The following is an 18,383-nucleotide window of genomic DNA, read 5'->3' on the forward strand; positions in this document are numbered from 1 at the left end:
TGCTCAAGGCTAATACCACACCAGGTATTACCAATTCAGTTTTATACAGATAATTTGGAGCATTTAAATTTGTCGTGACCTCCAGGGATTGATAAGAATGTATTTGAGAGAAAGAGGAATAAATAAAGACCTAGCCAGAGATAGGTTAGTTTAAAAGTCAATTTCTAAAAGTTGTCCAACACGTCAGCAAGTAAGAGAGTAGGCTGAGGCGGTAAACTTACTTTTGACAGCCCCGTAACTCTCACTTCCCTTATTTTGTCCTTTTAGTATTCACATTTTATGGGCGATGTTTTTGACAAAGGAGGAAGAATTGCTGTTTCCTGGATTCAAATCTATCCATCTAACACTTATCATTGGCTAATTTTTGATCTTGAAGTAGTATTGTTTTTAGTTCATTACATCAAGTGGCTTCATGCCTTGACTGGAGCAATTTCCATTAAAAAAATGGTAAAACAAACATGAAACTGAATATAATCAAAATATAAATTCATTTTATCATTTTATCCTAATTTCCAGTTTGATTAGAATATTTCCAAATTTGTAAAAGATCCACCGGAATAAAGTTCAAGATTTGATCGGCCAAATTATTATAAATATAGCGAATGAGATGACAATAATAGTAATTTTTCTATAAGTTTTGAAAAAAAAAAAATTAAAAAAAAAAACAAAAAAAAATTAAAAAGAAAAAAAAAAAATTAAAAAAAAAAAATTAAAAAAAAAACAACAAAAAAAAATTTAAAAAAAAACAACAAAAAATTAAAAAAACAACAACAAAAAAAAAACAGCCAGCCATAGATGTATTTGTAGTATTTGTGGTAGGGGTGGCTAAAACAATATTTCAGATTAGCAGGTGTTTCTTGCTTTGATGAACTTGTCCATTCGTACCTTCATTTTCCAGAGGATTTTATTCTTTTCCTGTTTTCTTTATTCAGCTCCTGTCTAAGTCATTTCTTTGGATGTTCAAAATGCGTACGTTTGCCTAGTTCCCAGTAGACTGCCTTCTCCATATCTGTTTTTTGTAATCTTTTTGGGCTACTTTGCTGTGTTTACTTATTATGTAATTCACCATTTGTCCACAGAGTCTAAATTTATTGTTTTCCTGGGTTTTGTCTATTTTGGCTTCAGTATAATTCGTTCTGATCACTTTATTCTGTGCAACTATTAGTAGTGGCCCAGTTTCTCTGTTCAAGTGTCCTTTTCGTTGCCATGTGAAGTGTTTTTGTGTGCCTCTTCTCTGGCCAGTCAGATAAATCGTACATGTAGCTGATTCTCTTCCCATTTTTCTTTTCTTGCTTTTTTTTACTGTTTGTTTTTAGTTTTGCTGTTTCCTCTATTGTTCTTTCTTTGGTAGTGCCTTTTGCAGCAATGATCAACTTTTCAGTGTTTTCATTTATATATTTTTCTAGTTCTTGTTTTGTGCCATCCACATAGTCTTCTATACTTGCTAGTCCTGTTCCACCTTCTCATCTTTTTAAGTAGGTCAATATCATCCGTCACGTGTAGTGTATTGTGCATGGTCATTAGTTTACTAGTCCTCTAGTCCAGGTGCTTAGGTTCTTCTTTTGTACAACTTATGAATGATCTAGAGTGTCTTACTAATGATACTGCCTAGATATTTACTCCTTTTATCAGGTTTCTAATATGCAATTTGTTTTCTAAAAGGTTTTTGTTGTTGTTGTTTGTTTTTTCTCAGATATTCTTTTTCAACCATTTCTTCCACTTCTATTAATTTGATAGCGTCTGCTTCTCATATATATATATATATATATATATATATATATATATATATATATATATATATATATATATATATATATATATCCTTCAAACACCATCGTGTTTTAAATATATGGTTAAGTGGCAGTTTTAGTCACTTTACCGCCCACTCATTTTTCGACCAAATTTCAAACAATTATTACATTTTATAGATCACCTTCTCAGATATATTGTGAAAAAAAAATTTCAATTTTCGTTCAGTAAAACAAAAGTTATTATGAATTTACTGGTCTCAAAATCGTAAAAAATTATAAGGAAGTGAGCGACGTTTTTTATGACTGGTTTCCATAGCAACCATGTCGCTTCACCGACTAGTCTTGCTACTAATTCACCACTCTCGCAAAAAGAGAAGTAACAATTGAAAAAGAGAGACTGAAAAAATGAAAGGGAGATAATTGGCAGGGAGATTTTATTGAAAGCAGACGAGTGCCGTACATTGTTACATATGTGTATGTTATGTTTATGGAGGCAAAAAAAAATAAACAAAGAACAAGTGAATTTACTAGAAGCCTGGAAAAATCATGGATTAGAATAGAAAAATACGAGCATGAAAAGTAATATGGTTAAGCTTAAACATGGAAAAGTAAAGGGCTAGTTGTAAAAAACTGGAAAAGAAAAGGACAAGATATTCTAGTAAAAAAATATAATAAATTTATAACATAAAATATTGCAGCATTAAGAAATTTTTTTAAAATTCAATTAACATTACATAATCCATTCTTAATGCTGCAATATTTTAAGTTATAAATTTATTATATTTTTTACGAGAATATCTTGTCCTTTTCTTTTCTAGTTTTAACAACTAGTTCTTTACTTTTCCATGTTTAAGCTTAACCATATTACTTTTCATGCTCGCATTTTCTATTGTAACATATATATATATATATATATATATATATATATATATATATATATATATATATATATATATATATATGTTTGCCAAGTGCCCTCATCACCTCTTGGTTGGGTAATGTCATGTTCTCTGCCATTTCGAGTTTTTCTCTTTTCATTTCCAATAGTGCACATTTTTCCATTCTGAATTCCACTCAAATGACCTGGCTAAAGATTCTGGTTATGTTTATTAGTTGTTTCAGTTCGTTTTTGTTTTGTTGCCAACAATTTTGGATCGTCCGTATACATGAGGTGGTTTATTCTTTCTTCTGTGTCTGTGAACTTGTATCTGGCATCGAACTTCCTGAGTATGTTGTGGAGTATAATCATAGCTATGGCCAAAATAGTGGTGTTAGAATGCTAGGCAAGTAAATAGGGGCTTATTATTATTATTATTATTATTATTATTATTATTATTATTATTATTATTATTTTTATTACTATTTTTATTATTTTTATTATTATTATTAACATTAGCTACACTCAGTTTATTAGTATCACTCTTTATCTGTGCCTAAATCAAAACGTAGATTCCATGAACAAAGCTTCTTTCTTAGAAGTGCACGCCTGTGGAACTCTCTTTCGTTTGCCTGTTTCCCACCTGACTACAACTTGGATGTCTTCAAATCCAACATAAACAAATACCTGATGAACCACCCCCTTAAGTAAGACACTTTATCAAATCTCCAATACTAACAATTACTACGATACTATCCCGTTGATTACTGTACATGCAATAACCCTTATCCCCGAGTGGCTTCCAGGCCTTGATAAGTGGCGACCTCCATGTAAAACAAAAAAATATCATTACATTAAAACGTACATTTAAAAAAATTAAAATAGGATAAATGAAAAAGGTAGAACCATTCGACTCACCTGTCCGCAAAGTTATGATGAGCGTTCAACTCTAGTTCCTCAACTCTTTGGTCCAGTCTGAGAATGACCATGTCCTTACGGCTGAGGGCTTCTTGATACCCAGTCAGGGTGTTTAATACTTTAGCCATTTCACATTTGCTATCGCTAAAATAAGAACATGTTCTTATGAAATAAAATTAAAAAGTTTCCCAACAGATACTTTTACTTCATAACTCAGGAAGTGGAAATGATAAGCAAGGTGGAAATCAGCATTTCAGAATCAGAAAATTAAAAGAACTATTTCACACGCTATAATCTGATAACTTTGTCAATAAACTTATCATAGAAATTGGTGCTGCAGAGTCAGAATCAAAGGAAGTCAGAGGTTTAGGAAGTAATCAAAGTCAGAGTCAAACTCGTAAGAATGCTAGGAATCAGAGTTGGACTCGTAAGAATGCTAGGAATCAGAGTTGGACTCGTAAGAATGCTAGGAATCATAGTTGGACTCGTAAGAATGCTAGGAATCAGAGTCAGACTTGTGAGAATCCTAGCAGTCTGAATATTAAAAGATTTTAAAATTAGGAGCTGGGGTCAGATATTTTGAAATTTTTAGGAGTCAAAGTAAGCTTTATTTTATTTAAACAAAAAAATGTACATATACAACAACGTTTGTCTTTAAATGAAAGCAATGATCATTAAGTTCATTCGTTGCCTTAGGTATGAAGTTCAAATCAATTTTTTTGAAGAGGGAAAGGTCGATAGTCATCCAATTTTGACATAAACTGTTCCATTTACTCTACGTTAGATATTCTTACCAAAATACCACTTTCACTTTGTAGCTTGATCTTACCGAGATGAGACTCAATTTGTTTTAAAAGGGATTTTTCAAAGTTAGCTTTATGCCTTTCAACTTTGCAACCCTGATAGAAATTAATATTTTTTTGACCAATAGAAACACGTATTAAGGACCATATGTAAATAAAGCACTCTAGTTCTGCCAGCTTCCACAAGGAATGGGTTAAATATGGCATCAATATCAGATGATAATTAAACGCCAATTTATTTCTTACAAAAAAGAAATACACACGTTCAATTTTAAAAAGAGATCATCCCACAATGTTTAAGTCTTGATGAAAAAAAACCAAAAAACAACTTTACCCTCGTGTAAAAGCAAGTAAATAGGTACTTATTGAAACAAACTTTTTAAAAAATTAGCCTTATGGAAAAATTTAAAAAAACAAAAAAAAAACGATGTCGTTAAGGTAAAATGTTTAGCATTACTCATTCTATAATTGAATTCTGTCGTCCCGAGTCGTGGATAAAGTACTTGGCAAAATTCAGTTGTAAGTGATAGTCTTTTGGAAGTTGAAGGTTCAATTCTAAGTGCGGGTGATACTAATAAATACAACTGGGAATAACTTAGAATTTCTACCCAATTATGGCTGATGGAACAAGAGCATGCTACTCCCGTGAATTCTATAAACGGTTCCATTCGGATTTTTATACAGATTTCGGTACTAGTGCACTTATTGATTTGTGCTGAAATAATAACGTTATTATTTAGAAAGTCATTCTTAACATGAGGAGGGGAGGATGTTTTGTAGCTATTCTGTACTTTAACTTCACAATATAATTAAAAAAGACATCATAAAACTTTAATTAAACTTGAAAATACTATTTAAAAAATAGCGCGGATCAATAAGTGCATTAGCACCCAGATTTCCAAGTTGGATAGAAAGATTCCCAAGTTCAAAAGATACATCTGTAACAGAGCACGTATGAGTGCATGAGAAAATATCAGCAGCAGCCAAAGGATGGATGGCAAGAGATTGTATTAGCAGCAGGAACAACGGTTGAATGCGTATGCAAATTAGGAAGTGTGTGCGAGCTGGCACGAAAAGAAAAAGGAAAAAAAAAAGACACTACGTAGTCGGGGAGAAACAAAGTCGGTGCCAAAGGAGAGGGACGTGTAAAGTGAATGCGAGAATGGGCCGGCTGTGGCCAGCGTGTGTTGTCGGAGGAAAGAGAAATGCAAGCCAGGTTAGATGGACATGTGGTAGCGAGAGACTTTTAAATTGGTTTCGAGATGGGAAGAAAGAAAAACGGTAATAAACGACTTGTGTTAGAAAAGAAAGCCGAATCAGATTTCCTATTTATGTTTTTTTTTTTTTTGCTTTTTTTACATAGGCATGACCACTTATCAAGACCCAAAGATCACTCGAGGATAAGGATTAAGAGTGTACAATAGTCAATTGGACAATATAGTAATCGTTAGTAATGGAAATTCGGTAAATTTGTTAACTTAAGTGGAACGGCTCATCAAGAACTTGTTTACATTGGACTTGAAGACAATCAGATTGTAGTCAGCTGGAAAGCAGGAAAACGGAAGACAGTTCCACAGGTGTTTATCCATTTGCAACAATACACATCAATCAAAATGTTGTGAAAATAACATGTACAATGAGAACAGTATCCGAATAGTTCAAATAATACAGAGGAGAAATATCTCTGAATTTCCTTGGATTTTTGTTTAGAAGCAAAGTGTAGTATCTGTTGCACTTAGTCTTTTCTGTCCACGGTCAGTGAAGGAGAAGTCCTCGTCGGAAGCAATTTTTATTTTTGTTCTAATCCAGAGTGTCCCTTTTTGTGGAGCTTTTTAACTCTACTCCTGTGAAGAGGTAAGTCAACAGGAAGAAATACACGACTCCTTGTCTCAGAATTTCCTTGAAAGTGTAGTATCTGTTCTGATGCTAGACTTAGTCTATTTTGTCCTTGGTTTGTGAAGAAGAAATCCTTCGAGGCTGAGGCAATTTTTTAATATTTTTCCATACAAGGTACCCCTCTTTAATGAGCTGGATTTTTCCATACATTAAGAACCGACATTGTGTCCATCTTTTCACTCGCACAGAGACAAAAAGATAGTAGTACGTAATTATTTCCAGTAAGATATAACTAATTAAGATAATCAAGATAATTAGAAAGTTGAATCAAAAATCTGATTAAAAACCTTTATTCTCGAGTGGCGTTTAAGCCTTGATAAGCTGTGATTCATTAGAACAAACAAATTATAAATCGTACATAACAAATGAATATTGATTTGGTGGAGTCAATGCTATGTTGGTGAGAAATCTGACTGACATTTTTTTTTTAAATAGATTATCAGTTAAATTAATTTGTATATTTTTTTTCATATTGTCTTGTTTTTCAGAAAGCCATTAAAAAATATTTTAGTTCTACTTTCTTTCATTCTATACATTCCGACTGTAAACAAGCAAAACATGTTAGAATTTAAAAAAAAAAAAAACGCCTTTTTGACATTCAATCCTCTAAAATTGATTTTTTTTTTTTTGATAAATTTAATTTGCATATTTTGTGAAAAATGAGAACTTTTTGTGCATTAAATTTTTCGAGTTAGAAAAGTTGCGAGTATTTATTTTTTGTAAGAATAAAAAATTGTCTGATATTTTTTTCCTTTAAAAATGTTGTTCTGCTGATGTAACGTGGCTTGTCACAGAAGCTGTAAAAAAATAATTCATAGAAGAATAATCTGCGTGGAAACAAAATACAAACTTTAAGTCAAATGGAGGAATAAATAGGAATAAACGTGTGGACGGTATGAATTTATTACTGAAATTATTTAAATAAAGAAAATTCACATTTCGCAGTAAAACATTTTTCAAACAGTAAAATTAAGCTTACGACATACATATATGCATATACACTAGCGGCCAAAAATCTGGGACAGTTTAGTTTTTTTTTTTTTTCTATTTCTCCAGAACATTCGGAGGGGGGGGGGATTATCTCTTATATTAATATACTGTATTAATTACACTTCATTTTAAAGGTTAGAAAAAAAAGTTATGAGCATTTAATTTTTTTTTTTTTTTTAAATTAGAGTGTGTAAAACCGTAGGACAAAAATAATAAATTTAAAAATAATAACATTGAAACATCAAAATTCCAAAAGTGGTGAACACACCTTTAATATCTAGTGAACAAGCTTTTATTTTCTATAACTGCAGCGCACCTTCTACTGCAAGATAGAATGAGATGGCGACATTCATCACGTGAAACTTCTGCCCATTCTTCTTTAAGTTTTAACCACAAACCTTCAGTATTGATAGAGTTACTTGCACTCACACAATTCTCCAAAGTAGACCATAGGTTTTCAATGGGGTTTAGGTTCGGACTTTGAGGAGGCCAGTCCAAAACATCCACATTTTGCTCGTTCAAAAATTCCATTACATGCTTAGCCTTGTGGCAGGGGCGTTATCCTGCATGAAAATAAGTTTTTCACACTCAAAATTTCGAAGTATTGGGATGACATGATCTCAACAAGTTCTTGTATATTGTTTCATTAACTCTGGTATTTAGACAGACCAAATTAGTCATTCCTTCCCAAGAAATTATTGCAAACACCATTACGCTACCCTCACCAAACTTAACCGTTTTCATCGTGCATTTTTTATTAAGTCTTTCGCCAGCAAACCTCCTTATAAATTTCTTCCCGTCAGATCCATATACATTAAACTTACTTTCATCAGAAAAAAAATACATTTCGCCACTGATCATCTGTCCATAACATTTGCTCTTGATCAAAACTTAATCTGAGTTTCTTGTTCTTCTTGTTTATCAATGATTTCTTAGCTGGTGATCTCGCAAACAGACCAATTTTCATTCAGGCGTCTTGATACTGTTTTACATGACGCATTGATGTCATGATAGTCATGTAATTCACAAGAAATGCTGGCAACTGTCTGATACCTATCATTCAGTGTCATCTTCTTAATTAATCGGTCTTGTCTAGAAGTTAATCGAGGTCTGCCATTTTTCTTCGGTGGTAGAATTTTCCCAGTATTCTTGAAATCCTTAATAACTCTTCCAACGGTACTTTTTGACAGCTTCAAGTCATCAACTATCTTCCGTATTGAATGGTTTTCCCCATGAAGTTTAATAATTGATTTTTTTGACGGAAGCATCAATTTTAGGTGTCATAATGACGGTGGAACCGGTTGCAATGCCTACAAAGTGATGTAATCGACTTATTCGTCATTTTCTTACTTAGAAAAGTGGAAAAACTGACTACACAGTCTACAATAAATTATTTTCTTTGCTTTGTCCCACGGTTTTGACCACTTTAATTTAAACACAAAAATTGAAATGCTCATAACTTTTTTCTATCCTTAATAATGAAGTGTCATTAATACAGTGTATCAACATAAAAGATATGTTAAATGTGTGTAAGTTTAGTTGTAACCCCCCCCCAATGTTCTGGAGAAATTGAAAAAAAACTAACCTGTCCCAGATTTTTGGCCACTAGTGTACATGAAATAAGGACACACATCAATATACATTAATGTTTTCAGCTCACACAGATGTAGCTCCCTACAATGTCTTACCGTTCACATAACCACTGCTGTTGCATCATTCAATGTCTTACAGCTTACACATATATACACACATGAAATAAACACATACATTAATTTATCATTAATGCCACAGATATCGGTATTGTTGGTGTTGCTTCATTTTCTGCATGTACAGGACAGGAGTGTACCGACAGTGAATGTATGGAAAATCTAATATATTCCGTTCCTTTTATAGGCCAGCAAAACTGGGGTGCTTAATTTAAAAATGGTTCAATAAGAGTAAGTCAATTTGAAAATAGAGTAGAGCTAAATACATCTTAAAATGGAGTACTGTTGCCACATCTAGACAGGAGCAGATCGGCGCATCCTATCCCGCCCTGATAGAGTTCAAAACCAGCTTCGAAACTTAGTAGACGATGCACTTTTCTCTTCCCTGCAGCCTCTATCCCACAGAAGATATGTTGAGAGTCTGGCTTTGCTCTATCCCTATTTTCATGGCAAGTGCTCGTCTGAGCTCCAATCTATAGTTCCCCCTTGCCAAACTTTCACAAAAACACCCAACTAGCTACAACCACTATCAACAACTTCCCCAACTCTCTATCTGTGCCCAAATTTAAACAGATTCCACAAACAAAGCTTCTTTCTTTGAACTGCTCGCTCTGGAAACCTGTTCTATTGGCCTGCTTCCCAGCTGACTACAATATGGTAGCCTTCAAGTTCAATGTAAACAAGTTCTTGTTGAACCGTCCCCTTAAATAATCAAATTGTACCCAACTTACACCATTAACGATTACTACACTACCACCTTGCATTCATCAACCCTTATCCTTGAATGGCCTTTGGGCCTTGATAAATGGTGACTCCAACGTAAAAAAAATAAGGCTGCAGATTATTATCGATTGGCATGAATTTGTGGAACAGAAAGACAAGAATCTCATTCTAGCATTTATAAAACAATTTTATTGGACATCTTCGTTTGTAGGAATAAGTAAGAGTTTATTGTGAAGAGACAGTCCTGTTGGAAAATGTTCCATATTAGAGTCTGTGTGGGGCGGTAACCATGTTGACTTGTTTGTCTTCCCAGAGCCAAAGGGTCCAGGCAAAGTTACGCCCCAACAGAGGGGTGATTTGTTCGAGTCACCAGCTCTAGAGAGGTCGTGGTCCAGGAATGAAGAGGCCTCCCCTACTCCTCAGGTTTAGCTTCAGAGTTTTCCTTCTCCTAGACGGATGATTTGAGAAGTCACAGCACCGAGAGGGTTAGTCCCACGCCTGGGTCCTAAATCAGGTATTTCTGCGACCCCGCATGGGTAGTCAATGTTAGTGGGTTAGTTATTAAAGATAATATATCTACTGAAAAATTAAAGATTATAGAATAATATAAAAAGGACATTATTATGCTTTCCATTTTATTGTTAATGGAATAGGGGATAAGTAAAAATTCATTCAGTGGAAGCAACTAAATTTGCAACTAAATTTGGTTTAAGATGGAGGAGTTAATATTTGATTAAAATATTGTTCATGTGTTAGTTTAGGAATAGGATAGCATGTTAAACTATGATTAAATTGATATTAGGAATTAAAGTAAAATTTGATGCCCGAACGCTGGATATTTAAGACGATAGGAGGGATAATAAAATGTATCTATTCAATATAGAGTAAAGTAGCAACATATCTATGATTTGAAGTACAATTCAGTACAGGTATATCTGGAAGTAAAGTATAAGCTATGGCGTTTTTAATATGTATTAAGGCTTCCTTCAGTCTTGACAAACTAGGGATACCCACGATATCGGTTCCTGCGCGTGAAATTTTTGTGCCAAGAGTTTCACAATCTCCAACCACACCTCTCCTGTGTCGACATTGTTGAATACCAGTGGCAAGTGGATGTTCGTTGGAAACAATGCCGGGATAAGCGGAAAGCACATACATTGCCTAGAATTCCCAAATGGTCACCCATCTGGTACTAACCAGGCTTATCGTTGCTTAACCGGTGATTTGACAAGAACCGGTGTGTCAATGTGATTATGCCGTGATTATTCAATATATATAATTTAGTATAAATAGAAATATGGGTATATTTACAGTGGATACAAACATATAGAAATTGTAGATATTAAGTATATTTCTTAATCACGTTCCTTTGACTTCTAACGAAGGCAATACTCGGGAAGAAAAAGAGGGAATTGCCATGGGTTTAGTCTTTTATAAACTCAGTCCTGTGGTCAACTCGCCTGAATGATAGTCTTCCAAATGACTACAATACACACCCTAACCCTTATACTCGAGTGGCCTATTTAATATCGTTATATATAAAATATCATTGTTTATATTTAATATCGTTATATATTATATATCATTGTTTATATTTAATATCGTGATATATTATATATCTATAGAAGTGAGAATGTATGTGTGCGTGAGGACACTTCTCAACCTATATACTCAACGAATTTTTATTCTACAGACTTGAAATTTGGTATATCGTATATTCAGATATATGTGGAAAACTTTATAATCAGTTCTCATCCGAAAAAAAAAGGCTGCTAAAGGGTAAAATTGCAAAATTGGTGCGTGGGAGTCGGATTTTTCTCTGTTTGCTGTTTCATGACTGCGCATGCGCAAATCGTTTACATTATGTTAAGTAAAAGTAGGTTTGAAAATATTCTTAAAAGACCATATCAAGCTGGCCTAATGGTTATCGTACCTGACTTTAGGTTTCAATCTCAGCTCGGGTATTTTTATTTTACTTACAAGAAGTGAACTGTTTAGAAAAAAATAATAATAATACTCGCAAGATGATGTCTCAATTTCTGTTTATTTATTTGTTTTTTTTTTGTGTGTGTGTGTGTGTGTTTTTTTTTCAAGGAATTTAACGTTACCTTTAATACCGGGGTACGCCGAGTACATCTGCTAGTATTGTTTATTATTGTTTCTATCATTCTATTTAATTTTTCGTAATTTCTTATGTTTATTGTTGTGTCAACGATATAACCTCAGTTGCAGAGTATATTTGTTTATATTAAAGTCTGCATATGGGATTTGAAACAGTTTACTGGAGTTATATTTATATTTTTATAATTTTTTTATATACTGGGACGTTTCGCTGATTCTAGCATGACTTTGAACCCAACATAACTGTATACCATCATTTTTTATCAGTATCTGTTTCAAATTATTTTTTCATCACTATCTGTTTCAAATAAGAATTTTATAACCTATATATCTATAAAAGTGAACGTGTCTGTGTGTGTATCTGTGTGTCTGTGCATCTGTGTATCTGTGTACATTTCCCTACGCAATAACTCTGTCAATTTTTAGTCTATAGACTCGAAATTTGATATACAGGGTACTGAGATTTTGGCCAGAAATTTGGCGATTAAGGGGTCAAAGTTCAACGATTTGACCTTTGAGAGCTCTACCAAACTGCTCCGACAATTTTGGGTCTACACACTTGAAATTTTAGATATAGGTTCCTTGGACATGGATCTAACTTAATAATTTGATTTGAGCCCAAAACAATAAATTTTATGAGGTCATAATAGGGGTCAAAGTTAAAAAAATTGACCTCTGCGGTCTCTTCCAAATTACTCAGACAATTTCTGGTCTAAATATTTGAAATTTTACATAAAGGGTATTCAGAAATAGGGCAAGCTTTTTCATCAGTTTGGGTCGAAAATGTTTAGTTACCAATATATAAATGTATGTATGTATGCCTGTTTGCATGTCTGCCTTAAACTTTCAACAGAGGCGACGGATTTTACCAAGATCAGTATCGTTTTAAAGTTCGACCTTTCATACGACAAATATCGAAAAATTGGCTAAAACATTAATATCTTCCCCTTAAACTAGGCACTTTTCTACAGGGGGGGTCACTTTTTTCGACGATATTTTTTAAAGTTATCCTCTTCTTTAGATTGTCTAGCCTTAATTTTTAAAAATGTCGCTTCCGGTTTGGCGGTGGTTGTAACAGCATAAACATTAGGTTTTACCCCGTTCTTTTCTTCCTTTGCGGTACGGATTCGAGCCTGCCTTCCTACTACCACTTTTATTTTTTTTGCTCAACATACACACCCAAACACCCGGGCAACGCCTGGCTGAAATGCTAGTATATCTATAAAAGTGAACGTGTGTGTGTGTGTGTGTACATTTCTCTACGCAATAATTCTGTCAATTTTAAGTCTACAGACTCGAAATTTGATATACAAGTTACTGAGATTTGGGAAAATCTTTGAGATCCATTTTTGGCCAGATATTTGTCGATTAAGGGGTCAAAGTTCAATAAATTTACTTTTTAGAACTCTACCAAACTCCTCCGACAATTTTGGGTCTAAACACTTGAAATTTTAGATATAAGTTCCTTGGACATGGCTCTAACTTAATAATTTGATTTGAGCCCAAAACAATAAATATTAAGGGGTCATAATAGGGGTCAAAGTTTTTTAAAATTACCGTTTTTTTTGTTTTTTTTTGTTTTTGCTCAGCACACACCTCTAAACACCCGGGCAATGCCGGGAACCCATTGCTAGTACGGGAATAAACTAGTTAAACAATCGAAAAATTATTCTTTTATAGTTTGAAAATAATAGCTAAAGTACGCCGCAGTTGCTAAAACAATACTATAGTGGTTGCTATTTAAAAAAACAAAACTAAAACACTTACAGAGTATTCAAGATTCAAAGAAAACGAGAAATTATTATTACACATACATTCGTTAGAAAAAACTTTTTTTTCAGTATCCTTTTCAATTTGATTTTTTAACACAGTAAAGAAATAGACAAGTGAAAAATTATTATTTTATATTTAGAAAATAGTAACTAAAACACTACTGCTATAAAGAAATAGTGACTTGTATTTAGGGAATTAAAAACACACACACACACAAGAAAATAAAACACTTACAGAGTATTATAGACTCATAGAAAACAGGGAATTATTAGTGAACGAAGTGTTTCGGATGAATTAAGTTTCAGTGATAGAATGCTAATACCACGGCTACCGAAAGAGAAGGAGGCCAGTGAACATGACACCGTGACATGATTGCCAAATCGACATATAGGTAAAGAGTACCTAAAGTTTTCTGTGTTCAACCACGTGGTCACGCTAATAGGCATAAAAAATATGGCTGTGATAATTTTAAGAAGGTAGTCCAAACGTCCATGTATTTTCTTCTTCTGAAGAGAAAAAACAATTCTCCATTTGGATAATTATTATAATTGCACATTGGGATAATTTTAATCTAACAAAATATAGTTAGTGAACTTGTTTTTGAACTTTCATTTCTATCGGAGAAAGTCGAATATTTCATTTTATTTTTTATTTTTACTGCAAAACAAACAATTTATATATAAGAATATTTTTTCAGTCAGTTCTTTTAATAATAAATAAAACATTTCATTGAGTATTTCCAAATGTTTTAAAGTTACAAGCATTTTTCACGACAGTTTTTGTTGTTGTTCTTTTTAGCTAAAACGATCGATGAATTCAATATTTTAGCACCGGGCGTAATTTATTTCTTTGAAATATATTTAAAACTTCAAGTTTTTGTTTGTTTTATAACATTTTAAATGTAAATAATTTAAATGACTGAAACCGGAAATAAAATAGGAAATTTTCTATTCTCTTCCGAGACATACGAACAACACAAATGAATTAAAAATTCATTAACTAATCAGTTTTAATTAAAGTTTTGATATGAACTAAAAATAAAGAGTACATAAAATTTTAGTTAACATAGTTAACATATTATCTTATAAATAAATGTTGTTTGCACCGTGCTGAAATAATATTATTTAGAAAGTTATTTTTAATGGAGGTGGGCGGCTTTCTAACTATTCTGCATTTTCATCTAACAATTTAATGAAAGAAAGGTTGTTTATTACTATACACATAGATTCGAAGAAGTTGTCAAAAAACAAATATATAACAAATAATTGTTATCAAAGGCAAGATAAATTACTTTTCTACCAAACTGAATAAGTTTTTAGAGTTTTTATTTAATGTAAAATGTTTATTCGGTTCGAAAATCATAGCATTTATCGATATACTTGAAAAAGACAAATGGCGGCGAGCTTGCTGTTTAATACATTAAGTTTGGGAAAACTAAAAAAACTATACAAAATACTGCTAGAAACTCACTCAATATATATTACCGTGACATAGGCTGACATATCTATAAACACTATGATTTTCGAACCGGATAAACATTTTACATTAAATAAAAACACTTAAAATTTATTTAGAAAAGGTAGAAAAGTAACTTATTTTGTTTTTGATAACATTCATTTGTTACTAGCGAGGCTACCCGGCGTTGCTCGGGATCGTATAAACAATGAAGAATTTTTAATGGCTATGTAGTATTTGGTATTTCGAGCATTAAGTTGTTGCTATTTTGAGCATTAAGTAATTACCATCTGATAATGACTTTGATTTAAAAAAGATCCCCTGGAAATATTAAGAAAATAACAATGTTTTCAAATGTTTTTATTTCAGCACAGCCTCCTTATATTAACAGAAGAAAGTCAGCAAATCCATTCACATTTCGTCTGCATTGTTTACATTTTAAAATCGAGTAATTATGATCTTCGTCGGTAAATATACAGAAAAAAAAAACGAAATGAAACGAAATATAACGGAAAGGATGTAATATATGGTTTAAAGAAAAAATAAAAATAAAATGGAAAAAATCTGTTTGTAATTTGTTTGTATTAGTGTAAACATGTGTAAAACGTGTAAGTAATGCATTTTTTTTACACAGTGGTCACCACTTATCAAGGCCCGGAAGCCACTCAAGGATAAGGGTTATTGCAAGTACATTACGTTACGTTTATCTTTCCTAGTGTATAAATGTGAACAACGTATAAGTAAGAGTGGTGCGTTTTCCCCAATAGGAAGCAATTCAGTTTTTGTAAGCAACTAATGAACCCGTAAACGGTGGGCGTCCGTAAAAGTTCCTCATGAACAATCAAGCAGCAGTGTAAATGGGGAGCGGGAAAAGGAGGAATTTAATAGAGAGAAAGGATTTTACAACTTCCATTAAATCTAACCGATTTTGGCATTGGACTTTCACCAGAACAAATATAGGAATGGACGATTATCGAGCAAGTATAGAGGTAATAGGCCTATAGCACACCTCAGATAATGTGCCGCAGTTTGTGCATATCACATTTGTATCTAATCTCTTGATGTTTAATCCTATTCAGGTCAAACTCACATGGGAAAAAATGAGTTCATTTTATTTATATAGATAGAAGATAGAAGATAGATATAAGAAGATAGACAGATAGATAGAGAAGATATATTTGTTTTTTTTTCACAACTTTTTCGAATCTGTGTATAGTAAAACAAACCCCCAAAAAGATACCATAAAAATGCAATTTAACTTGGAAATACTATATAAAATACACGTGCGTACACTGTACAAGCACCCTTCTTCTTCTTCTTCTTCTTCTTCTTATTATTATTATTATTATTATTATCATCATCATCATAATAATAATAATAATAATAATAATAATAATAATAATAATAAACTGGTGTAGAGAACATCGATTGGCGCCACACCAACTAGTTGTGAAGGGCCAGGGAGGATGAAAAGACAGAGGTGGGAGAGTACTAACCAGATCTCCACTGGAAGTGGGCAGTTCAAATCTGGTACCTTGGGGAAGCATTTTGTCACCCAAACCCCAGGAAACACCAATGGCCGATGCCAACGATAAATCAACGACAACGGCTGTTGCGATAATGAGCAATCATCTGCAAGAAATGCACAAAGTATCTTGTCGCTGGACCCATGCAAAGAAAGGTGAGGTGTCAAGAGGTGGAGAACACTAGAAATCTGGGGAGATTTGTTGTTACTCGGTCTCCAGGGAACACCACAGGTTACTGCCAGTGAGCGATCATTGATGATGACCTGTGAGACAACTCCTAATAATAATAATAATAATAATAATAATAATAATAATAATAATAATAAAGCCCTTTCCCAAATTTGCCACCACCCTGATTTAATATCGTAGATGTTGACTATATTTGCTTAGTTTTTAACCAATGTCCACATTATAGTATGATTGTCTTTTAGTAGTTATGTGAACTTCATTTTCGTATTCATGTATTCTGCACTGATATGAAAATGAAGACTATAGCGGAGTATAAGATTCCTAACCATGTAGCTGATGAAAATGCGCTACACATTTTGATATAAAACATGAGAAAAAATTAACATAGAAGAACAGAAAACCAAAATTTTAAATATAATTTTTATATTTAAAGTAATAGTTATTTAAATATTTCACCATATAATCTTGTGGGGGAAATTCAGCTTCCCAATAAGGGGCACTCTGGATAGGAACAAAAATAATCTCAGTCATGAAAGATTTCTCTTCCACCGACCGAGGACAGAAAAGGTAAAGTGTAGCATCAGAACAGATACTACACTGTGATCTTGTCCCGAATGCCAAGAAATGTTTGTGTTTAATATGTTTCTTTAATTGTTTGTTCCCTAAATTCATAATTCAGTTTTATCAGTATTAGATTGTATATTGCTTTAAAATTGCGTAATTTTACATAGATAATATTTATATTTTATATTAAACTAGAGGGGGTACCCGGCGTTGCCCGGGTGTTTCAAGGTGGGTGTGCTCTTAAATAAAAAAGAAACACGAGGGGGGGGGGTAACTAGGTAGAATCGAAACCGAAGCCCTGAGGCGAAGTTGGAAAATAAAATGTGAAAAACACATGACACGTTAACTGCTCGGCCAGCAAGAATGAGTTACTGAAAGAAGTTTGAATTTATTTAATTAAGAGGAGAATTGACAGGTGCCTGTAGTAAATGACGTCAAGTGGAAGTCGTAGAGTTAACATTTTGTGCGAGCGTTACGACGACGATCTAAGCAATAGCTATTCAGCAGTGAACATTTTCTGCGAGACAGTTTGTTTTTACCTAACTTTGAGGAAAAACAGCTTCCCCGTTTATTAGGGGAGTGGCTAGTCTTGAAATGAAAGCAACCGTCTGATATGACGAAGCCGACATTGACCAAACGTTACATCGCTTTCTAGAGACCACTGGTCGTGGGCCAGTGATTCGAATCGAGTTTCGCTTTTTTTAGACCGAAAAACGAAAGCAAACATGCGGCGATCCCAAAATGTCGAATATTTAACGTTTCAAAGTCGGGCAGATTAAATAAACAGGCGACCCCCGTTGTTAAGTCGGAGATATCATTTAGACAGCATATAAAATGTTTTAAAAATGAGCAACGGCCCCGAGAAGCCGCCAGAAAAAAGCCTTTTGCAGACATACACAAAAAGCGAACATACATACATACACACATTTTCGCTTTTATATATATAGATAAAGTTCAGTTTCATTATTAATCGAATTGGGTTCCTTTATTTTCTTTTTTAACATGTTTGAAATCTCATTTTAAAAATGCCCTCATATAGTATCGAAAGTAATAGTTTGACAAATCTTACCTACATTGCCTGCAGTGAAAGT

General features: G+C 33.2%; 1 protein-coding gene across 7 annotated transcripts in view; it reads right to left on the reverse strand.

The window, feature by feature from the left end:
* The window catches only part of LOC145241414 (uncharacterized), a 607,975-nt gene that overhangs the window by 388,633 nt on the left and 200,959 nt on the right, over window positions 1-18,383 (reverse strand). For all 7 annotated transcript variants that reach the window (XM_080104346.1, XM_080104342.1, XM_080104349.1 and 4 more), the window contains one exon: window positions 3,547-3,690. In XM_080104346.1, coding sequence (XP_079960472.1) covers window positions 3,547-3,690 — 144 coding nt within the window. The remainder of the gene's footprint in view (window positions 1-3,546; window positions 3,691-18,383) is intronic.

The sequence above is a fragment of the Euprymna scolopes genome, chromosome 20, assembly GCF_053919585.1.
Source record: "Euprymna scolopes isolate OS-2025 chromosome 20, ASM5391958v1, whole genome shotgun sequence".
NCBI classification, from domain to species: Eukaryota; Metazoa; Mollusca; class Cephalopoda; order Sepiida; family Sepiolidae; genus Euprymna; species Euprymna scolopes.